Consider the following 24,257-nt stretch of genomic DNA (forward strand, 5'->3'; position numbering starts at 1 on the left):
CAGGGACCTTTAATCCCAGCACTAGGGAGGTGGAGACTGGCGCACTATGGCTCGGTGGAGAGAGGAATATAAGGTGGAAGAACACTGGAGCTTAGTGCAATCTGAGGATTCAGTCTGAGCACGAGCCTGAGGTTTTGTAGAGACAGCATTCCATCTGAGAGACAGGATCGCCTCCTTCCATCTGAGCACTAGTTGAGGTAAGAACTCGCCAGAGGGTGACTGTTCTGCCTCTCTGATCGCTCAGCTTTCACCCCCTAATATCTGACTCTGGGTTTTTATTATATAAAAAACTAACTGAATCGGTGTTAGAGGTGACATCACCTGGATTTTACGTGGGTGCTGGAGATTCAAACTCGGTCCTCATAGTTTCATTCTGGGCACTTTAGTGACTGAGCCATCCCTCAGTGAACCTTGCTTCACTTTTTCCCCAGTGTGTGGTTCATGCACATTGGTGTGAAGGTATGTCTGTGTATGCGCATGCGCAAGCCAGAGGCCTTGTTCCTGAAAGACAGGATCTCTTGCTGAACCAGTGCTTACCTGTTACGTTTAGATAGGGTGCCCAACAAATTCCCAGAATCTACCTGTCTCTGCCACCCAATGCTGGGGTCACGGGACAAGCAGCCCGTACTCAGCTTTTCTCTGTGGGGGTCGGAAGTCTGAATCTGGTGGTTCATGCTTGCGCAGCAAATACTCACATCCACCGCGTCTTCCCCTAGGCTTATCAAGCCTTATTTGTAGGAAACCCCTGGGTATCTCTACTGGACCAATTTGGTGACACAAATCTTTCTCATGGTAGCTTCTCTCTACTGCAAGCTCTTAAGCACTGCACCTATTTTTATTGATTTCTATCTAAAGCGTTCAGCAGTCACCTGCTCGCCCACTCAGTATTTGTTCAATGAGTTGTAAGCTCAGTGAGCTGGTCCTATCAGTGAGCACATCCTTCATAAAGGACCTCTTTGAAAAGTCTAACACCACATTGTGCTAACACGTTCTATAATGCAATAGTGTTGCTGCAATTATACCCATTTAAGTAAAAAGACAAACAGCCAGTATAGCAATCCACCTCTAAGGAAGGAGTCCGGAACTACCGTTGTTTTTATTTTAAGAAATACAAAAGGTATGACAAATGTACAAACCAGTTTCTGGTTTGGCGTCAACCAATTCAGCGGGCACACAGGTGATTCCAATGGACAGTGGAGTTTGAACAGCGGTTTTGAAAAGCAATGAATTCAGTTACCTGACAATAAATACCAAATTTGCAGTCTAGCACCCAGTAAGAAATCCAGTTTCCAAAGGAGTAATGATCTGTAACCCTCTTGATTTCCTGCCCGTTTCCTCTCCCATCAAGAGTGAGGACTGCAGCGCTCCCTCACCTGGAAACTCCCACCCCGTCCGTACCACGCTGCTCTCAGAAAGAGACTTGTAGAGATGGGAGATTCCACAGAGGTTGTGGTCTTTGGATGGCACGGACACAGCACGCACCCCACTTTCCCACTCTTCTAAGTGCGAAGGGCTTGGATAAACTGACCACTACTTTCAGAGATGTCCTTCATGCTTCTCCTCAGGAGGGTTTCATATGGAGGGGGGTGCGTGTCATTAGAGTGACGTAGGTCTATTGGCCCAACCCTCTGTTTGATATTTATATACCCTAGGGTCATTTTCCTGAGGGCTAGTAACGTGGATAGGCAGGGCAGCCAGAGAGGATGTGCCACACTCACCCTTGAGTGCATACCGCATTTCACAGACCACTCAAAGAAAGGCCCCTGGTAGGACCTGGTCGGCCAGCCTGCTAACCTCATCTAGTGGGCACAGAGAAGAGCAGAGGCAACATCAACACCAAGACTCCTGCCCAGTGCCTGCAAGACTGTGTCCTAGGTAGTGATACTGCTTCTTTGACCTGCTGAACCCAAAGCACCAAAACAGAGCATTCTATAGCGATATGAGCAAACGGAATGAGAATAGTTATGCACCTTGAGAGAATGTGCACCCTGATGTCTGCACCGTGAAATCAAAACAGTAGAATGAGTTTCAAGTCTGATGAAACACATTATGAGCAGAGCCGACAGTTGGACAGCGTCGAGCAGCCTGGAATGTTTTTCACCTGGGACCACAGCCAACAATGAACACTCTGCATCACGACTTGGGTTTAAAGATCAGGATGCACAGAAAAACACTAGGGGGCATTTATGACTGACATCATGAGTACAGTCTGTGCCTGGTATCAGGTATTATCTCTTGATGACTATGGCCAACCAAAGGCAAAGTGGGGGTGGTGGTAGCCAGGCCTAGGCAAGCTCAAAGTATCACCCATCAAGTGCTTGATGCCCAGAACTCAGCCAAGGAGGCGGGGAGCATCAAAGGGACAAGTCAGGGTGGTGGTATGAGCACCTCCGGGAAGGAAGGACAAGATTCAGGGGTGGGATGTACAGTGTGGGGGCCCTGGACATCTTGGGCTGGCTTCCACAGCCTAGATTAGCATCTAATGTGTGGGACCTCTACAATTCAGTCCAGAAAACAATGAGCCCGATGTCCACATGGAGTTTTCTTTTTACCTTTAAACATTTCTATTCTAAGTCAAACAAAAAGCAGCTTGTGGTGTACAATGGCTTGGCTAAAGCCTAGAAGCAAGTTTCAACTAGTCTGTATGGGAATACAAACAGAGCACACCATTACATCTAAAAGAGGACAACCCTGGAACAGTCCCTATTGCTAACAAGCACTCTGGGACGCGGCACTGTGCCCTAACACACACTGCTCTTCCTGACCAAACACTTGCCCAATTAACCTTCAGCTGAGACCAGACACAGCAGAAACACAACAGGCTTTTGAGTTGTTGGGAATGTCTGGCTGTTAAGATCCCAGATAACGAGCGACCCTAAGGTGGACTGCTCCCATAAACAGCAAAGTCGCCTGCCATAAACTGGCATTCTGGTTCTACAGACCCCCCCCCCCACACACACACAATGCTCCCTTCTCCACAGTACCACCTGTCCTCACTGCTCCACAGGACACCTACAAGGGCACAGGAGAGGCTTTTCTCGTAGAACCAGTCAGGAAGCAGCACCCAGATGCATGGCATCCACTTTGCTGGCCACCTGGCAGTCCCTACATGCTTCTCTACCTTACTACTTCCTATAATTATTCCTACACTACACTAAACACACACATCTGCCAGAAGCAACAGCTACAAGTCTGTGGCTTTGCCTCTTTTAACATAAGACACCTAGACACCAGAAGTACTACCCCTAACCAACTGAAATTGTAATCATGCTAAACTCATGCAGCTTATCTGGGGTATCGCTGTAATTTTGTTCCCTTCACTCCATCAAGACCATCATGATGAGCATTAGTATCTGCCGTTACTTGTGCTTGCACGGGACTGGTGTGGTTTAGCAATAAATAATATGCATGAATAATAATAGAAATAACTTATGTAAATGTGGAACTTGATAAAAAAAAATTCCCCATCTGCTAAGTGCTGTTCCTAGTACACTATTAATTCTGTGTACTAATACATCTATTACTGTTCATAGGAAAATAATGAAGACAAGAGCTGAACTACACGTGAATATACTGCTACAAACAGGACCAGAGTGAAAAGATACATGATTTGGCAGAGGTGGGGTGTGTCAAGAAACAATCTACTTTAATTATTCAGAGACTTAAGGTCAAACTCAAGACATGCTGGTGACCACAGAAATATTGCTGACTAACACACACTGCTGAATTTTATAGAACTGAAGACTAAAAACATCAAGTATGGGTAGAGGGCCCCTTAGCCTTAGCTCATCAACAGAATGTCACTAAACCCTACCTGAGTTAGGAGTTACAGAACTGTGTTCAATCCGGGCTAGATGTAGGTGTGGCTATGTGTCCCCCGAAAACAAAGCAAAAAAGACCCCCCCATCTGACAGTCTAAAAGAATTATTTGTGTAACTCAACACTTCACACAAAAGCTTCCTCTACAGAGGTAACCCCCTTTCTGTTCAAGGGATAATCTGCACACTGAAGAAGAAAGAGAGAAGAAATGGGGAACTAAAGAACTATACACTTTTGCCAAATGAAGTAGAAAGCAATTTTTCAAAATGAAATATTTCCAGGAATAACTTTTTGCCACCATGTGTGTAGCAGGAGAGAAAACAGAAAAACAAACATTTCCTCTGTAATTATATATCTAAAACAAATAAAACAAAAAGACAAACTCTGAGTGTGAGGCGCCTGGTCTGGGGCTTGCAGTGCAGCGTCCTCGGCATTTTTACTCCCGGGCTAGCGAGGAAACTCGGTTGTCATTACTGATGCCCAGAGGCCAGCCGTATGTTTCTAGGGCACCTTGCTTCCTAAGATGGCACAACAGAAGGCAGCGGAGCACTGCCCCTCCCCCATATTAACATCTTCGGGGTCTGGCTCGGCTGCTTCGTCACTCTGCCTTGTGGGCTTCAGGTTTAGGTGCGTCAAAATGATTGCAGAAAGCAGACAGGTGGAGAGAGCCAAACTTTTCTCAGGGCCTGGGCAGTGCCTGCTCGGCGTAGCACTTAGATTCAGTGTAAAGAACTGAGGCTTGCCTGTCTGCCACTCTGGACTGACGTCAAACAGGTGGGGTGTGTGTGTGTGTGTGTGTGTGTGTGTGTGTGTGTGTGTAACACTCAGAAGGAATAAACTGCTTTTGGTCATGGTGTGCCAGAGAAACTGCAATACCCTATCTGTTCACACCCTCTGCACGGAGTCATGATTGGTTCAAGGGGGATGGGTCTTTGAGCAGAAATGTGAATTCAAAATGTAGTATAAAAAACTGACTTTGATAGTGGAAAAACCAAAGTCTTCCTGAGTTGCTATGTTCACATATATACAAACACAGAATTTAGGGCTTTATAATTATGGTTCATACCAGAGTGTAAAACTAGCAGTTCTTTTGTTTAGAGCTGGTTCAGCACCGCAGTTCTCTACGAAAAGTTTTGTGGACTCAAATACTGACGCACTGCTTATCTTGTTCCCTTGAATTTAGAAGTGAATCACTGTCAAAGGGCCGTGGAGGGTGGAGGGGTGGCGTCCTGACTGGGGCCCTAAAGGAGCCTTTTATTTCCAACAAAGCTAGCCTCTTTACAGATGAGGGTTGGCTTCATCTGTGAAGCAGCTGGACACCCTAGAACTACAGGTAATTGGGGTCTCCTAATTAAACGAAAAGGCATCCTTCATCTCTTAAAAATGTCACCCTTAAGCATACTTTGGTTACTCAGAAACTAGCTACAAGAAGCTATGTAAGCTGTGGAATATTATGAAGATGTTAGTTACTCAGAAACTAGCTAACAAGCAGCTGTGTAAGCTGTGGAACATTATGAAGATGTTAGTTACTCAGAAACTAGCTAACAAGCAGCTGTGTAAGCTGTGGAATATTATGAAGATGTTAGTTACTCAGAAACTAGCTAACAAGCAGACGTGTAAGCTGTGGAATATTATGAAGATGTTAGTTACTCAGAAACTAGCTAACAAGCAGCTGTTAACGCGAGATGACAGTTAAGGATGTGTGGGAAGAGTCTGCAGTATTATTTTTAGAGCATCTCTTTAGCCTTGGTCAGATTTTTCTGAGAGTGCCACCTTGTGGAAGGCACGGCAACAACAAACCCCACTTAAATCTTAGGGGACTGTGGATTTTAATAGACTTCTGCCCCCAAACCAAACCAACTCTAAATTACCTTCCATTCTCACCATTTTCTTTTTGAATTGTTGTAACCGTATTTCTAAACTTTTGAGCAAAAGCAGTTTATTCTCAGGTGGCTGTTTTCTCGGGGGTCACAGAGGCATGGATATTCTAGCAGCGAGTTAGATTTACCTTGTTGAAAATCCTGGGAAAAATATCTGGAAAAGGCAATTCAGTACTTCATTAGCAAAATTCAAAAAAGCAAATTGAGAGAAACAGTTAAAAACTGAACATGGGCGGCGGGACACGCCTTTAATCTCAGCCCTAGAGAGACAAAGGCAGGTGAATCTCTGTGAGTTAAAGGCCTGGAACTACAAAGATAGTTCCAGGACAGCCAGCGCTACACAAATCTTGTCCTGAATAAAAACAAAACGAAACAAAACAAACAAACAAACAAAAAATTTTAAACCCCTCTCTTTCAGAAGACAGTAGGGCAAAAGAATAGCTTTGGCTTATGTCCTTAAAAAACAACAAAACAAAAAGCCAAACCAAACTGGATATGGTTGAGATGTGCAATCCAGTGCTTGGAAGAGGCAGGAGGCTGCAGGCAGCACGTCTGCCCGGCTTCTATAACAAGACTTACCCCCCAAAACAAAGGAGGATTTTTGGATAAGGCTTTTAAGTTGTCTATTCTCACTTGAAGAGGAGGTAAATGCCATTTAAATTTTCATTTTTTATAGTGCCTGTTCTTAGGCATGTATATATATTTTGAGTATAGCTTCAGGTGGCTGCTTTCTTCCTATAAAACGAGGAAGGAATACCAACCATTCTGTGTGTCTCCACAGAATGTGTTTTGTTGACATACCAAGTCTGTAAGTGCTGGATGACCTAAAATTTTTGTTAGGATATACTTAAAGGCAAAAGTGTATTATTCAAAAAGTCTGTAAATTTGGAAATACCCTTTGAATATGCTGTGTTGGTTCCCACTATTCCATAATTTTTAAGATTCAGAAGTCATATAGTATTTTTATTTTCATGATACAATGTAAATTGTACATTCTTCTGTAGGCTATCAGTATGTGCTCACTATTACAGGGACTTAGTGCTATCTGCTGAACTCAGCTGTGCAACAAAAGTGCGCTTTCAGAAAGTGAGCTCATAAAAACAGACAGCTGGGTGTGGTGGTGCACGTCATTAATCCCAGGAATCAAGAGGCAGGGCCAGGCAGATCTACTTGAGTTTGAGGCTAACCTGATCTATAAGCGAGTTCCAGGACAGCCATGGCTACACAGGAAACCCTGTGTGTGTGTGTGTGTGTGTGTGTGTGTGTGTATCTGTGAGTGCGCACGCGTGTGGTTCTCGAACACTTACATGATTTAACTCCCCTAATGAGAATGGCTGTAACTGCCTTTAGTAGGGCGTAGCTCTTAATAGAAGCAGCTATGGTCCCTTAAAAAATAACTGCACGGGAGCTGCGGAGGTTAAAATCGAGTCCTGCTCTTTCCTGATTTTGCTGAAGACCACAGTTCAGTTCCCAGCACCCACGTCAGCGAGGTTCCAACTCCAGGGGATCCGACACTCTCTCCTGGACTCTAGGGCACCGGCAACATGCTTGGCATACTCACAGTGGCACATACAGACAAATAAAAGTCTTTCGAAAACCATTTCAGGACATACTTTAAAGTTCAAAATGTTTGGTCCTATTGACTTTCTCAAACTAGCTGACCAGCTAGCCATCTGCACACCTTTCTATTCAAAGAGAAGCAGTCTATGGCAACACCCAGAAGGTATCCTAGACTTTTTATTGTCACTAAAAATGACCAAGTGGAAATTCGGTTTTTAAGTGAGGACTTCTGGGCTGTTTGAAGTAAATCACCTGAGACTAAATTCAAATCTACTATTCTGAGAGGAAATCGTGAGAAGCAGGGGACAGTTTCTCTGCTGCTTGAGCGCCCATCTTCTTCAAAGAGGGACAAAGTGGGACGCTGCATCCCACCGGGCACCCACAGACTGTGTGTCTCCGGGTGGCGGGGCGGTCAGGACTCCTCACAAGATAGCTTGGGAGCTCATGGGGACTACTTGGAAAATCTCCCCTCTTGTTTCTGAAGAGGATGTTACAACTCCAGACAGTCTTGCAATGCCAGGGCCCGGGACCAAACCCTGAAGAGAAGCGGTTAGGTACATTCTTCCACTATTTCTACAGTAATTTCAAACCTGTTTCTCATCACTAAAAGCTGTTTCAGCAGAACCCTGGGGCAGAAGGTTTTCGTTAGTGACAAAGGTGTTGAATCCATAGGCCCCAGGGTGAGCCCTGCTCACTGAGCCTTTATTCCACCTTATGCTTCCATGTACTACTAAGGGCCGGAACGGCGAGGTTCCCGACACCCAGAGAACTGCATGAATGAAGAGCTGGGGCAGAGATGAGGTCCAGAGAGGCAGGGATGTCCTTTCTGGATCATTCTGGCACAATATGCCAAGTTTCTAGTTCCAAAATGTTTGTGACTTAAAATACTACTTAAAGCAGGTTGGTGGTGGCACATACCTTTAGTGCCAGCACTCAGGAGGCAGAGGCAGGAGGATATCTGCGAGTTTGAGGGCAGGCTGGTCTAGAAGAGCTAGTTTCAGGACAGCCAGGACTGTTACACAGAAAAGCCCCGCCTCGAAAAACAAACAAAACAAAATCAACCCCCCTAAAACAACAATCCCTCCAAAACCTACTTAGAAATAAGCCCCAAACAGATGACAATAATGAAGTTGAATACTATACCTTAAAAATTCTGTAGAATACTAAAAGATTCCAGTTTAAGACAGCTATATTTTCCTCAAACAAAGCAATTCGGGGGAGACACTATTTTTTTTTTCCAAAAGCAAATCCCTCAAAATTATTTTCACTTTATCACATGGATGCTAATCCAAAAAGGAGTAGGCCATGGTGAAGTGAGTTTTATATTCAATTTCTAGGCCCCAGCAAAAGCCTACATTTTGAGCCTTGCTCAAGGCTAAGCAGAACCCACTGCTGTGGTGAGACTTAGGGTAGACCTGCTGGCTGCTCCGAGCCTATCTTGAGCTTTGACGGCACTCACAACACATCCCAGGGCTGTAATGATGATACACAGGACATTCACACAACCTAGATTTTTTTTTTAAATCTTGCTTTTGAAAAAAAAAAAACTTGTTTCTAAAGAAGGTGAATCAGAAGAATGTAATACATGTATTAAAAAGGGAAAAGACTGACTCCCAGCCCCCAAAGCTCATAGGAAGGGCACCTAACTCACCTCTATCCAAGATAATCACAAGCATTATTCAGCTGCAAAAAAAACTCAGCAAGGCTTCAGAATACACCATCTGAATCTGACATCGGTCATTCTGTCCAAGTATGCTGAAACATGATCTAGTTTCTACTTACATGCACTCCGAACATGATTAAAAGACAGCTAAACTTCCCCAAAGCTGCTTTCTGTGCTTTCTAATTACCAGTGCACTAAACCTGTGGATAAGGCAAAAGTGGCACGGAATATAGAGGGCTGAGAGCAGACAGCAAGGGAAAGTTGTTTATGAAGCCCTGGCCCAGGCTGGCTCTACAGAAAGCACAAGGCACCAGAAAACAGCACATCCAGGGGACGGAGAGAAAGTAAACGGTTTCTCTCAAAGGGGGAGAGACACCCATCCCCTTAGACATTTCATCCACAATCCACTCTATAAAAATGTAAAGCAATCTATATGGTGGGGACACACTGAACAAGTGACCTCAGCCTCGGTGACAGCAGGTGGGAAGACCACACCAAGAAAATGTTAGGAGGACCCTATTAGGATTGCAGAATTGGAGCCATGAGCCATAAACAAGGCTGGTAGCAAAGCATTCAGTGAAAGACAGTGGGCAGGCAGAGGTGTGGTGTAGCGGGCAGCTAGGCAATCCGTCCTCAGCTAGGCATGGTAGGAACATGTGTTGGACGTGCTGGCGATGGAGAAGGTGTACAGACAAATCAGAACGAGGCAGATGCACGGCAGAAAGCATGGGGTGGAAGGTAAGGTGGAGAGAACCTCATGGCATTCCTGTCTCTAGTCAGAACCATCTCCAAATCAGAGAAGGGAGCAACTCTCTAAAACAACAACAACAAAAAAACTAAATAACAAGAAATGCAAAGGAAATAACATCTCAAACCAGGAAATATAGTCTTTCTTTATCTTTAAAACCTATTTGAAGAACAGTCCCTAAACCTATTGCAAGTAATAAAATGCGTATAGGGCCTTTCCCCAGAGAAGAATTAGGTACTGTGCTATACACAGGACTTAGGACAAGTACATTCAGCTTTCCAAAGAGCAAACAGAAGAATGCATGCTTAGAAAAAGTCTCTTTAGAGATACTGGGTTTCGCCTCCCTTTCACTTTCTTGTTTCTGTGGTGTCCAAAACTTCATCGTTTACAGCTAGCAAAAGCTTTTGGACAGAAAGGAAATGCTGAGGACATAGGCTCACCTTTCTAACGGGAGAGAAACACACTGCTCAATCACCTTCATTGTACTAAGCCCTCACCTTAGTCTCTAAAATCCAATTATTCTTTGTTGTCTACAAAAAGTTAACACTTTACAAGATCAGGAACCTCTCTCTCTCTCTCTCTCTCTCGACACTGACACACACACACACACACACACTCTCACAAGTACCAAAGCAGGCCCAGCAGCTGCAGAGATGATGTCATAGCTCAGCCAGACCTAGATTACCATCCCACAGTGGGCAGCACTCAAGGTTAGAAAAATGAAATGGCAGCAGGATGGGTCAGCAGCTTCTCTTCATCTGGAAGTTTTCCAGGTTCTTCAGACAGACAGACGACAACAAACAGGTGAACGAACATAAAGCGGCAATCGCTCTTGCATTGATTTTGGGACAGTAAACTAGGTGGTCTCCTTGGTGAAGCAGAGCCCATCCGGAAGCTGGCATCTGGAAGAAGACCCGCAGGCAGCTATCTTCAACTGCTCTGCAAGGCTTTCTCAGGGGACTCGTCAGCCACCGACATGTTTGGATGACCAGCTCATGGTATCCCCCACGATCCTCAGGCTGTGTTCAGCTCCGAGGTGGTCTGGCTGGGGGACAGGTGGGAGTGCAGGTGGTCCTTGTACCTCTCCAGGTCTTGGAAGTACGGGTGATTCAGGGCGCCATAGGCAGATATTCTTTTCGCTGGATTAAACGTCAAGCATTTCTGTAATAAAGAAAACATCTTATCGGAAACATATCAAGGCAAATAGTGTGTGCTTGTGCATTGGACCTTGGGTGGGGGAAGTCCCGGAAAAGTGGCTTCTAAGCTTTCTCTAACTGTTATGCTTTAGGGACAAAGTCACCAGCATGAGAATGAACGAAAACACCGTAAACAATAAATATTGCTTCTGTCAAAAAGGTTTAATGTGATTGCCAAAGAACTGAGTTAAAAATTACCTTCTAGAATTATAACTTATTCAAGAGTTGAATACTCTGGTAGGCTGTGAGGAACATCCTTACCCTTGCCCTTGACCATCAGCTGACTGAGGTCTCCAGGGATAGCGTGTTTCTTCTGGGAGCAGCTACCTGCTTCCATGAGACAAACGTATGGCAGGAACCTGCGGCCTCTCTGGCCTGGGTGGCAGGATGAGACAGGTACGAGAAGAGCAGGTTTCGAGCCACAGTGTGAATCAGGTAGTAAGGGCTCTTAACTCAAGACTTCTTATTCACCAGGGCTCTGACGACGAGAACAGTGCAGAAGGAGGGCCTTCCGTGTCCCCAAGGGCAGGACCGTATACATGACAGCAGTAACGAGGAGTCTGATAGTACACAAGTGCTTAGTTTGTTTTCTTAAAAGATGCTTCATTTTAGGTATGTGTATATTTGAGTCTGCGTGGGGGAAGGTGCACAACAGCTCAGGTACCCGTGGAGGCCAAAAGGTGCTGGGCACTGAGCCCGAGTCCTCGGCAAAAGCTGCCCATATTCGTAAGAACTGAGACATCTCTCCAGCCTCCGAATCTTATTTTCAGCAGGATATTTTATATGTGCATAGCACACTAAATGCTTATTGAATAAAGCAATAACTAGAAGAACTGCTACTTGGTTCCTTTGGGGGAAAACATTTGCATGGATATGATTATCAAGTTGCTTCAAGTAGCATGGAACTTTAAACAAGAAAACACATTTTCTTGTCAAGAAGCCTGTGCCCCCAAAATCCAGAGCCTTCTTACACTGCATCCAAATACACATGCAAAACATGGTGCTAAGAGCTGCGGTAGGAAAGATATTCCAGAGTCAAAAACAAGCAGCTGGAAACAAAATTCACAGGAAGACCACAGCCTCCCATGTCATGTGTTTGGGATACACAACGTTGGCCGTCCAGTTTCAATGGGCTCCGGCCAACTATGATCCGGGAACTTACCAGAAGTAGGTCTTTGCCTAGTTCGTCAATATCTGTCACGAATTTCTCGATGGGTTGGGCAGATTTGGATTGGAAAGCCTGTCTAGGAAGAGCAACATCCCTGGGCCAGTCTTCTTCTCCTGGGAGTCCAATCACGCTACAGAAGAACCAGAAGGGAATGTGAACATTGGCAGTCATATAGCTTCCTCACAAAATCCTAGAGCAGGCACGCGGCACAGTCTCAGAGAACACTATAGAGTTCATTCACAGGAAGCAAGCGAAGTCCGTGGCAGCAGACACTAGCGGGAGGTTCGCAGGTGAGACAAGTCCTGGTGCGGTGACGAGGCAGGGGCACGCAGGGCCACCTGGACACCCAAGTATGCCTCTCTGGGCCAATGGAGCTCTTCTCTGTGTTCTGATTGAAGAGCTCTGAGAAGACGAGTTTTCATGATACCCATCCAGTACAGTGTTATAATAACAACACATTACTTTAGCCAGGTTTTTAAACTAAAGAGTAATTTTCTAAACAATTACATAAATTAGACTCAAAAAATAAGGTTAAAAAGCATGTCAGCCCTATCTTATGCAAGCACTATTTAGTGGTATTCCAAAGTGAGAGACAGTCCACCAAAAACGATGTCATTTGGGTTTCCCCCGACAACCGTTCTGGGATTAGAGACGTGGAGGGAAAGCCAGCCACAGGCTTTGGGAAGAGGCAGCTGTGGCTTCAGATTCAGCACCTGCCCTTAACTGACATGCAAGGACAAATTACATGACAACCATGAGCTTTGGCGTCATTTGTCTGCGACAGTAGTAATTGGCAGTTACAGGAGGGTTGGTGGTAATTTATTGGAACCGTATACGACAGTGCCTGGCATACACTGGCACGCAGCCGATATCCATTCGTTACTTATTACTGGCAGGCTGGTGGCCCCGTACAATTTATACATACGTAGTATTATTTCTAGTTTACGTATAGGTAGTTGAGTGTTATTTGGAGAGTACACAGACTCTGAGTAACTCTCAACTAAAAAAAAACAAAAACATAATTTAGTAGACAGGTTGTATAGCTGCAGATCCTGATCCGAACTATTTCGGCCCTAGTTAGAAATGGCGCTGACCCACATTAAAGCTCCGCTCTGCACCTTCTGCGGCACAGAACCAGCGGTGGCTGCAACCATCTTGCAGGAAGATAGGTGATAAATGTCACAGGATCTACAGGGCTTTGTCACTGTTCCCTTCTCAGGTCACAGACTTCCTTGGGGAGAGCACATTCCCCATCACCTGTGCACGTGTCACGAGGCATGGAGCAAGAAACTGGCTCTGTTCCTTCCCTCCGGCATCAACAGACAGCTGCATAAAGGCATGTGATATGCTTTTATGGATATACTCATAGATATACTGGAACCAACGAGCAAATCATGGCTGAGCAACATACAACTATGTTCAATAGTAAGAACCATAACGTGAGGAAGGAAGGGGTAAAAACATCACTCTACCTACGAAAGCCGACCCAGGGACGTGTTTGAATGGAATGGCCACAGAGGAAAAGAAAACCCTTCCTAACCCGTTTCCATCAGGACTTTGTACAACTTTCTCATCGTACACTTATAAATGGATTACAAAGATGCTTGGAATTCAAATTATTTTATTGGCAGCATTTTTTAAAGATAGTGTTTCACCGTGCAGCCCAGGCTGGCCTCACACTCATAATCCTCTGGTCTCAGTCTCCTGAGTATTATTAGCAGTTTCAAACATAGATTTGAAATCTTAGGAATACAGCAGTCAGAAGCCAAAAAAATTTCAGAGAAACACTATGTCTGTCTGCATAATATGTAAGTACATATCAACTCCACATAAGGCACGGAGATATATGCATACATAAATGCATACACATATAAAAATTAAACAAAGTCCACCCTACTGTCTTCTCTGGCTCCTGTAAGAAACAATGTCAAGTAGTTTGGCAGCGACACTAGGGTGCAGCATGGTCCCTTTCCTGCGGAGAGGACCGCGCAGATTAATGAGGCAAAACCAGAAACCAAGAAGTATAATCTAAAGGCACAAAACACGCAAAGCTTTGTGGTTGCTTTTCTGTTAGCCACGTGGGAGTGCCAGGCCTTGGCCAAAAGTCGAATGGGCTTTCCCACGGGGCGAGCCAAATGTTCCTTTCGACCCACTGCACTGGCTCCGTGGTCTGCAGACTCCCAGGAACAGTAAGGATGAGAGGGCAGGTGACGATCTCCACTGCCCGGTGGCAGATGTCACCAAGATTGTCCTCCACAGGGGGAAAACTAGAAAGTTTACTTTCCTGGGTCCGTCCTTGAGGATCACATGCACACAGAACACATTTCAAAGTCTCGGGAAACACAAGTCCACCAGCGCATGACAGGAGTTTCCACGCAAAAGTAGGTTAACACACCGGCTTGGTTGAGAATGTGTCCATTCTACGGGATTGTCAGGAGACACGCTTGGTGACTCCCCAGACCAGACCAGACCATACCAGACCAACGATAACAAAGTCAACTGCCTCCCCGACACACAAATCAAAGCCAGCAAATGTTCTTTCAGCTTCAAAGCAGGAAGAGCTTCCGGTTCCCAGAAGAACCCAGTCATTAGCTTGGGGTGACTTCCAGGTGTGAAGCAATCATGCTCAAGTAAATAATTATCGTTTTGTTTGTTTGTTTGTTTTTGTGGGGCGGTGGATCTTATAACTTTTTACAATTCCATTAAAAAAAAAATCACTTGAGATTGAGATTCATAAAAACGTTACCAACCAACGAGGGTGGTGACTTGTAGCCAGGACTCCTGTGCGCTTTCCATTCTATTTCATTTGGGGTGGGGCTCGGCAAAAGCACATATCCAAAAAGGATGCCACATGGTTACATTCTAGTGACACGAAAGCATGCCCATCCTCACATGCACAAGCGGAGGCACGAAAGAGGTTCGCAAATCATCACAGAGCAGTAATGGAACAAACAACCGGAAGCAACACGCGGGTTGGAGAGCAGACCGAACAGAGAGCCTGAAGTTGGTTCCGTTTCTCAGGTGAAAAAGCTAAAGAACACAGGGTTAAGCCAGCAATCACCAGCCAGGCATGGGGCAGCAAACCCACGGAAGGGTGCTTCGTGCGACTTCTTTTCACAGCTGTCACAGGTGAGAACCCAGGCTCTCATTCCCTGGTTTGCTGTTCTGGGGGAAAAAGTGACTGGGTAGCATTTTTGTCCTTGGCTTGGGAATGCAATGCCAAACCAACACGAATGATCAAGGACTTTCAATGGGAATAGGGTGCCTATATGGACAGGAGAGATGTGACCACAAGCAGACAACATCTGCATTATGGAGATGGCACTCAGAGCTCAGCCAAGCATGGAGAAGCAGCGAAAAGCCACCGAGGCAGCGCACAAGCATTCAGAGCACAGCAGCAAGGTTACGCATCATGACCGGCCCTAAGTGAGGTTCTCTTCCTCGTCCCAACTCACCACACCAACTAGTAAGACTGTCTGCAGCTTCAGCTTGAGGCAAGAGAGATAAGAGAGGAACAAGAACATCAGAGGACAGTCACTGCGGACATTCATGTGATGTAAGACTATAATTTTTTACTTACTCCAAGATTTTTCCTAGTTGATCCACATCTGAACTTCCACGAAAAAGGGGCCTAGAAGAATAAAGACACATTTTAAAACCAGGCATTTCCCGACGTTACATTCCAATCATTGCCATTATCACTGTTCCAGCAGAAAGCCAAAGATTCTTTACTGGTGTGAGAAAGAAGTGTGACTGTCCCTCTCTGGTGAAGGAAGGCTTGCCAAGCGTTTCTCTTGCAACGGGAACTCTTGAGGAGTCTGACTTCCATAACCATGTATCCTATTTGCTGCCATTCCAACAACAAAGCTACCATGGTCTACAGGCCCAGGCTTTAAAGTTCAGTTTAACCTGCCATGGTGTGGAGCCCATCTTGGTCTGAGCCTTCCACTGAAGGTATGTGGGAGTCCCGAGGATGTCCTCAGGCTTCTCTAGTTGTCCTGGACGCTGTAGCAGGCTGGGTCTCTTTTTTTTTCTTAATTACACCCCTTTCCTTTCTCTTGGTATTACTGCTAACAATTACAAGTTCAAAAATCTTACGCTCTGGGCTTCAGAGACAACGGTGTCCTCTCGGAGTGCTAAGCCTTTCTTATCTGCAGCAACCATTTCATTTGCAACGAAATAAGCTCGCTTTGTGACATTTCTGGTGTTTTCCCAAGTAACCCAAACAGTCCTTTGAGGGTGGGGACGTCTCTAGGTTTCCCCATAAGTCTAAATACCGTTCCCTAACTGAAACACACTTATTAAATATTTTTGTTGTTTACAACCGTAGTACATAAATAAATATTTCTCAACTCCTGTTTAGTGAATGGCATAGACAGTTATTTTTTCTTTCTCTTTCTATTTTTTTTGTTTATTTTTGAGTCAGAGCTTTATTCCAAAGCCCACTCTGGTTGGGAATTTATTACGTGGACTCAAGTCAGCTTCAAACTTACCACCCAGCTGCCTCAGTTTCTCTAGTGCCAAACCACTAAAACTGGCTCTATTAATACCAACCTATGTAAAATATTTATAGGTTATTGTCAAGAATTGTATACCTTTTACATTAGATATCAAATTATAGTGTGTGTTACTGTCTAGTTGACTATAGGCCCAAGGTCATACATATAGAAATACAATAATGTATGAACGTCATACATTACTGAGGCCTTAGACAAGTCCCAAAATAGCAAAGCAAAAAGTGAAAAAGTGACATAAAATTCAAAAAAACAAAACAAAAAAAATTATGGATTCTTAGCAGCTATCTTTCTTTAATTTATTTATTTATTTATTTATTTATTTATTTATTTATTTATGATGTATACAATATTCTGTCTGTATGCCTGAAGGCCAGAAGAGGGCACCAGACCTCTTTACAGATGGTTGTTAGCCACCATGTGGTTGCTGGGAATTGAACTCAGGACCTTTGGAAGAGCAGGCAATGCTCTTAACCTCTGAGCCATCTCTCCAGCCCTCTTAGCAGCTATCTTGTACAGAGTATGAACGCGGTATCTAGCCCATTCCCAAACAGGGTGTCACGAACTTCCACAAAACTCCAGGAGCAGCACTGTAGACCAGGAAGCAGGATTAGCGGATGACATGTGACTTAACCAATGCCTACAGAATTACAGACCGGAAATTCAAACGAGGTCGGCTATGCCCCAAAGCCTGCACTGCGCATCTCATGGTTATGTTGAAACACATTATTTTCACGACCCATGTTCTGCAGCTAAAGCCACCGGGGAGAGGCAGCGTGGGACTGTGGGAAGGTGTTCTTCAGAATCCTGATATTTCACAAGCTAGTGCTGTGGGATCCTGTAATCAGACTGCTTTCTGAACATCTACGAGCCTTTAAATTCTGTTCTACGTCAACAAGGAACAAAGCAACCCACCAGCTTAATGGTGCTGTCCTCTGCACACTCACTGGGGGGTGCTATGTCTGAGTGTGGGTGTCAGGCATTTTATGAAGAGATGAGGCTTTGGAGGGGGTTCTGCTCACATGAATGAGACTGGAGATCTAGTAGGTAGAAAGATGTGCCCTGTCCCTTCTGTCTTGTGAGGAGGCAGCAAGAAGCTGGTGTTTTGGAAGCAGGCAACCTTCAACTAGACACAGGACCCACAGGCATCTTCATCCTAGGTTTCTCAGCTTAAAGAACCATGCACAATAAACTTCTTATAAAACACTGCTCAGTCTAGGGTTCATTTACAATCATCAAATAGACCAAGACAACGGTCCTTTTGGGTACTTAAGTCTGCTCCCGGGCCCAATCTGTTTGCTCATACTTACTTTTCATTCTTCCAAAGTACCAAATACATAAATTTTCTTGACACAATATTCCGCTTTATTTTCACTAAAATGTTTGCTTGCTTGATATCAGAGAAAATTAAGAAATTATAAAGGCCAAGTCTAAATGTCATTCTGAGGTATAGGAATACATAACTGACCCTCCCTAAGGGTCAGGGCTCCCAGGTTAACCCAGTTTATACACAGAGGAAGGATGTTAGCTAAGCTTGGGTGCTGATTACGTACGTGGCTCTGTCACCATGCTAGCTGGAATACCTCTCATGAGCATCGTGGCCACAGACGTTGGTGAGAAACTACTTCTGAGTATCACAGAACTGCTTAACACCAATTCGCTGGTAACGACTATTGAGAAGCAAGCTAAAGAGGCTGTCTTCAGTCGATACCTCTAGGAAAAGAACTAAACCTGTCTCTTGCTCTGGGGTGTGTGTCTTGTAGTCTATTCAGGCAGCTTTAACAGACTCATAAACCAGAGAACAGTCCCAGAAACAACAGAAATGGAGCTCTCTTAGTTTGAGGATGGGAACCAGGTGAGGGCCCACTCCCAGGCTCTGTAAAACGGCTTGGTTGCCTTCTTGCTTCCTCGAGACCAACTTGAAAGAGAAGGCACCTCTCTGACCTGTCTTCGTGTGACCTAACGGTCTACCTGAAGGTTAAGATGTTTCAACACACAGGTTTTGGAGACAGTGGTTCAGCACTGGTCACTGAAACCCGGCCCCATACTCAGCTACATAGGGGCTCACGCCTTTAGTTCCCACCCCACTGCTGGGTGTTACAGCAGAGGACACCCAGGCCCCTCTATTCCGCTACTGGATATCTCTCCTTACTGGCTGGGTTTGGCCTACAGGATGGAAAGCTCTGCTGCCTTTGAATTAGCTCTTGCGACTTAGGTACAACCTTTCTTTCGGTGAACACTCAGATGATGCAGCAATTCAGGGTACAGGCCAGAATGAGTGTCACCACTGCGGGGACAGCTGGCGTGTGACTCTGAGCTTTGTCACTTTGCTTTGCAGCAGATGTGGTTTGGCTTTAGTCACACAGAGTCACTGAGCTGTGACGGTACAAGTAAAATGTCAGTTGTCAGTGCCCTGGTTCCCTGGATACAGATACACAGTCCAAAAACAATGAAGGTGGGTCACATGGTAGAGGGAAGAGGCGACGAAACGGATTACAAATGTGATGAAAAATTTGGAACAATCTGGTTTCTAGAAGAAAATTCTAAATAGTTTATAGGAAGTAGTTTAAGTCTACAGGAGGTAATCTGTGCACATCCAGAAAATGGTGGGGTGCAATGAGAACAAGAATAAATGCTTTCATCATGTTGACATTTTGAGGCTCAGTGGTAGAATATGGAGAGGAAAAGTAAGAGAGCTGCTGGGACCTCAGGACATAATCTGTCTTTGATGTTCTCAGATTTAAAAAAAGATTTCAGAGGTAAGCCTGTGTATTCTTAGGATACAAAAGAGGACACATGATGACTGACATCAGTTTTAATAATTATTCCCCTTTGCTGTGTTAGACATTCTCAAACTTCATGTTCCAAGTCAAATTAAACACGGACAAGTACGGACAGAAGCGCACGCACGTGTCTGTCTGTGTGTGTGCATGTGTCGCTGGGGACTGGATTCCATGTTTGCCATCAGCACCTGTGCTGTGTCTGAGCAGATGAGCATCACATGGGTCTTTTGATTAGCATCAGCTGACAGGTTTACTACCCCACTTGCTTTTCTCCAGGAGGCATACTACTACTATATGCCAAGCTCACAAGAACAGCTATGTCCCGAGACCCTTCAGCCGTTGTAGCGGATCTATCGCTCGTGACAACTTGTGCCCCTAATAACAATACACCTTCCAGTCATGCCTCGCCTGTATGCCAACAGGAAGCCACCAGCATTGGTAATTTACAATGGATGTGATAGCTTCTCCCTGGCCCCAGCATGGCCTTTTCCTATTCATTCAGTCATGACTTTATCTGCGTGGTCTCTTTATTCACTGCTCAAACCATTCACTTTATTCACTTTTTCAATGCCATACATAAACAAGCTGCTAACAACACCCTTGGCATCTCTCACAGAAAGAAGCACAATTGTTCCACAAATGATCGCATAACTGGAGCTAAAATAATAGGAAAGCAATTTGAAAAGTGTCTTTATGGCATACTCCCTAATAAAGAAAAAAGGATAAATGAGTTTTTTTTCTAGCTCCAAATTGTACGATTGTTCATCAGCTCCCTGTACCTTTCGTCTCTGGGCATAAGTGACTATGTGTGAATAATCTACTTTATATGTGCTTATGACTGCACTAATTTTTTAGTTTTAAATATGTATTTTTATATATGTATGTACATATATACAAGCATACATATGCACTACTCTCTTCTTAATGAGGTACAGATGTGAATATTGTTAGAGCAAGACTTGGTAATCAATAGGGCCTCAGTAGACACAGAAGGAAGTAATATATATTCAAAACAATAAATACCACACACTGATAAAGTGGGAGGTGTAACTACAGAAAATGGACCACAGTCACTGGTCTATGCTTTGAGCCGAGGAGATGGCTTGGTGGGTAAAGAGCCTGCTGTATAAGCATGTGGACCTGGGTTCAAACGCCCAGAACCCGCAAGAAGCCTCTGGTCTAGTGATGTGCAAATGTGATCCCACGTGATCTGGTGCTCAGTGTGAAGATGGGAATCAGAGAAGGGTCAGCAAGCTTGTGTAGGCATCAGGGAACAACAGAGACCTGGTGTTAAGCAAGGTGGGAAGTTACCCTTTGACCTCCACGTATACTTACCCCAACAGGACAATCTTTTTTTTTTTCTGCAAGAATTCCTTCACTTATAGATAGGAATCTTTTCCTAATTTGAACTCCCACACGAACTAAGGCTTTGTCATGTGACACTTTGAAACCGATTTATTTATCAATCCTTATGTGTGTGTGGCTAATGCCTGGAAAATGAATATTACTATAGCATCTATTTTTGGGGTGTAGGATCTCACCAACACCAAGCATACCTGCCATCGCCAAGGTATACGACACCATTTGTAATGACTTATGAGTAAGAATTTTGTTTCTAAGTTTTTCTGTTAAGATATTCCTTCTTACACATCATAACTACACGTGTGAAGATAAAACTCTGGTTTTAAACTGCTTTGTTTGCTTGCTTGCTTACTTATCTACTCTTTTAATTTACGGTATGTATGCACGCGTGTCACAGTGGGCATCTGGAGGTCAGCGGGCAGCTTTTAGGAGCTGGCTCTCTCCTTCTAAAATGCGGTGCTGGAGACCGAGTTAAGGTTCTAACTTTGGCCAAAGCCATCTTTACCTGCTAAGCCATCTCTGATAGCCCTGAAAACGCTTTATGAAACAAATACATTTCATTTACATAGTTAAGGGTTTCTTTCTACTACGAAGGGAGTATTGCAAAGTTCAATGGCAAGCCTGCATTCCTTTCAAAGTACAGTGAGGCCAGTTCTCTGATGAATACCATCTATGGAACCGCCACGTCAAAACGAGCACACGTTTTGGTGTTGAGGCAAGGATTCCCCACAAGCCTCCTTTGACATTTTCCCTGTACTTCTTCCTTCCTGTTAAATATAGACACGCATTTCTGGTGGTGGTGGGAATTAAGCTGGGAATCTCACAAGTGCCGGGCAAGCAATCTACCACACCGCGCTACCTTTTCAGCCCAGTGCTAAAAGGCTGTTTGTTGACTGGAGAAAAGACCGGTATGGACTGTACTGGAAACACCCAACTCAACCATTTCTCCCTAAATGACTTTAGGAAAGTCCCTTGGCCTGTTTCATTCTTAGGTGACTCATTTGTGAACAGAGAGAATAACACCTACTTCATGGATCCACTAAGTGATACTTTATCATATATACAACGCCAGCTTCCAAACAGATCTACAAGTGGTAACACACACACACACACACACACACACACACACACACACACACACACACACTCCCCTTGCTCTTGGCCAACATTATACTGGATGAGAAAGTGCTTCAGATGGTAAATGAGTAGGGAAAGAGGCTGGGTGTGGCCGCAATCAAGTTTGAGGCCAGCCTGGTCTCCACAGCGAGTTCCAAGCCAGGCACATAAGTTAGACCTTGTTTCAAAAACCAAAACCAAAACCAAAACCGACCAAACAAAAAGAAAAAAACAAAATCTCACGTCACCAAAGTGAGCTCCTTTACTCAAGCCTTAGCAGTCCTTTTTCTGGGTTACTATACATTTATCACTACGCACAGTAAAGGTCTTGTAACTAACTAAAGAAAGAAAGACTTCTGTCAGGGATGAGGCTAATTTTCCTGGAGAGAGAGCTCATTAAGCCCGAACTGGCAAAACCACTTCCTCTACTGTTAAGTTAGGGGCGTGTTCCCAGTCCCTGGCCTGGGGGTTGCTTTGCTCTGGACTCCAAATCCCAGCAGGCCAGGTCCTGACCCCTCCCTGGGGCGGGGGTTAGGACCACTTTTTCCCCCCCAGAGTATTTAAATGAGCTCCCAAAAGAGGAACACGTGGTGGTCTCCTTTTCTCCCTCCTGGTGGTCGAGATTGTGCAGCTTTCATGACCCCCCCCCACCCCTCGGGACCACCGAGAGTGCAGAACGCAGAACTCCCATTAAACCTGGATATTTCTTAATTTGACTTGTTTTGATTTGGCTTATTGGGAATTTTGCGTCGGCAGGGAGCTCGCGTTAGGAAACATTCCTAAGATCTACCATGTGTTGCTTAGTGACTCTGCTATCAGCCAGCTGGCCTGGGTCAGATCACAGTGGCCAGCTAAGAAGAACATACAGACACCACGGGTAGCTCAGTGAGCAGTGGAAACATTTAGAAGTGGGTGTTCCCTACTGCAGAAGCGTACATGGGCAGGGCTGTTGGAGAAAGGAAATGATTCATGCATAGTGGAAGACGAAGGATTTAATTGATAAATTCCTCCACTTTGCTAAACAGGCACGGAAGCCAGGGGTCACCCTATGGAACACCTCTGTAACCTGCATTTGAACCATGGCCCTGCTTTGGCTGCTGCCTTCTTTGATGGGTAGAGGAATTTTCCATGTCCACAAAGTGGACCTTTGGCAAAGTATTACCTTCCTATTTTATCCTTGCTTTACACTCCCTTCTGTAGTTGTTATCTGAGAACCTTAACTTATCACTCTACAGTTACCAGCTACGCAACTCAGCAGATCCAACAGAAAAATCAATTCGTGGACTTGTTTAATAAATACTAATTGAGCGATAACCCACTTAGCACAGAAGGCTTTAACTTGGAGGCAGAGACAAAAGTTCTTGCTGTGAAATACACCGTGAAATTGTCAATTATATAACATTATGTGTGTTCTTTATATATAAAGCATTTGGAGGGACCAGAGTTGTGGCTCAGTGGTGTGTGCTGCTCTTGGGTTTGGTTCCCAGTACCTGCATTAGCCGTGAACTATAGTTCAGGGAATCTGATGCCCTCATTGGGTCTCTGTAGTTTCCTGCGCAGACATGGTACACATGTAGACACACACACACACACACACACACACACACTCATAAGTAAAAGTAAATTAAAAATAAAGTGTTTGGAATCCGCATAATCACTATTTGAATTACACTGAACATTATTTATAAACATACATATTTGCCATAAGAATTATGCTCTCCTTGGAAAGATAAAGGCATGGTTATACAGGAATGTCTACCTTATGTTACTGATAATGCCCTACACTCAGCATAATTATTTAATATCTACTAAATATTGATCCTCTGTTACAGATGGAAATCAAATTACCTGAGGAAACAGCCGAGGAAGTGGGTAAGGTGCTCTTTGTGACTTCAATAGGCAGGAACTAGAAGCAGTTTAGAGAGATTAATATGACAAGGATTGACTGAGTTAGTTCTGGGGACAAGGTTAGTGCACAAGAGAGATGACAAGGGTCTAGCTCGGCAGGACAAGGCAGCGTGGAGAAATGGAGAAACACCTGGTGTAAGATATCTGAAGAAAGACTGACCCTGACTTGGGAGAAGAAGAAGCAGGGTTTCGAGTCTATAGTGTTCCCATAGCTACGCAGAACGCCACAGGAGTGTGCATCGCGTGAGTATGTGATGTCCATGAAGGTCAGCAGAGGCTTTGGTATCCTGTGGAGCTGGAGGTAGAGTTGGCTGTCAGCTCCCCCACGGTGCAGGTGCTGGGAAATCAACTCAGATCCTCTGCCAGAGCAGTACAGTACATACATGGCCTCACTTGCAGGACCAGCTCTCTGCCCAGTAGCAAAATTAATTTTAGCTACATCTTTTATAATTAAAATGTACAGGGGCTGGAGAGATGGCTCAGTGGTTAAGAGCATTGCCTGCTCTTCCAAAGGTCCTGAGTTCAATTCCCAGCAACCAC

General features: G+C 44.6%; 1 protein-coding gene across 1 annotated transcript in view; it reads right to left on the reverse strand.

The window, feature by feature from the left end:
• Window positions 1-1,052: 1,052 nt before the first annotated feature.
• Cdk6 (cyclin dependent kinase 6) overlaps window positions 1,053-24,257 on the reverse strand; it is a 188,450-nt gene continuing 165,245 nt past the window's right edge. Inside the window, exons 6-8 of the mRNA XM_075953934.1 lie at window positions 15,615-15,665; window positions 12,029-12,164; window positions 1,053-10,831 (exon numbers count right to left, since the gene is read on the reverse strand). Coding sequence (XP_075810049.1) covers window positions 10,685-10,831; window positions 12,029-12,164; window positions 15,615-15,665 — 334 coding nt within the window. The 3' untranslated portion in view covers window positions 1,053-10,684. The remainder of the gene's footprint in view (window positions 10,832-12,028; window positions 12,165-15,614; window positions 15,666-24,257) is intronic.

The sequence above is a fragment of the Microtus pennsylvanicus genome, chromosome 19 (assembly GCF_037038515.1).
Source record: "Microtus pennsylvanicus isolate mMicPen1 chromosome 19, mMicPen1.hap1, whole genome shotgun sequence".
NCBI lineage: Eukaryota > Metazoa > Chordata > Mammalia > Rodentia > Cricetidae > Microtus > Microtus pennsylvanicus.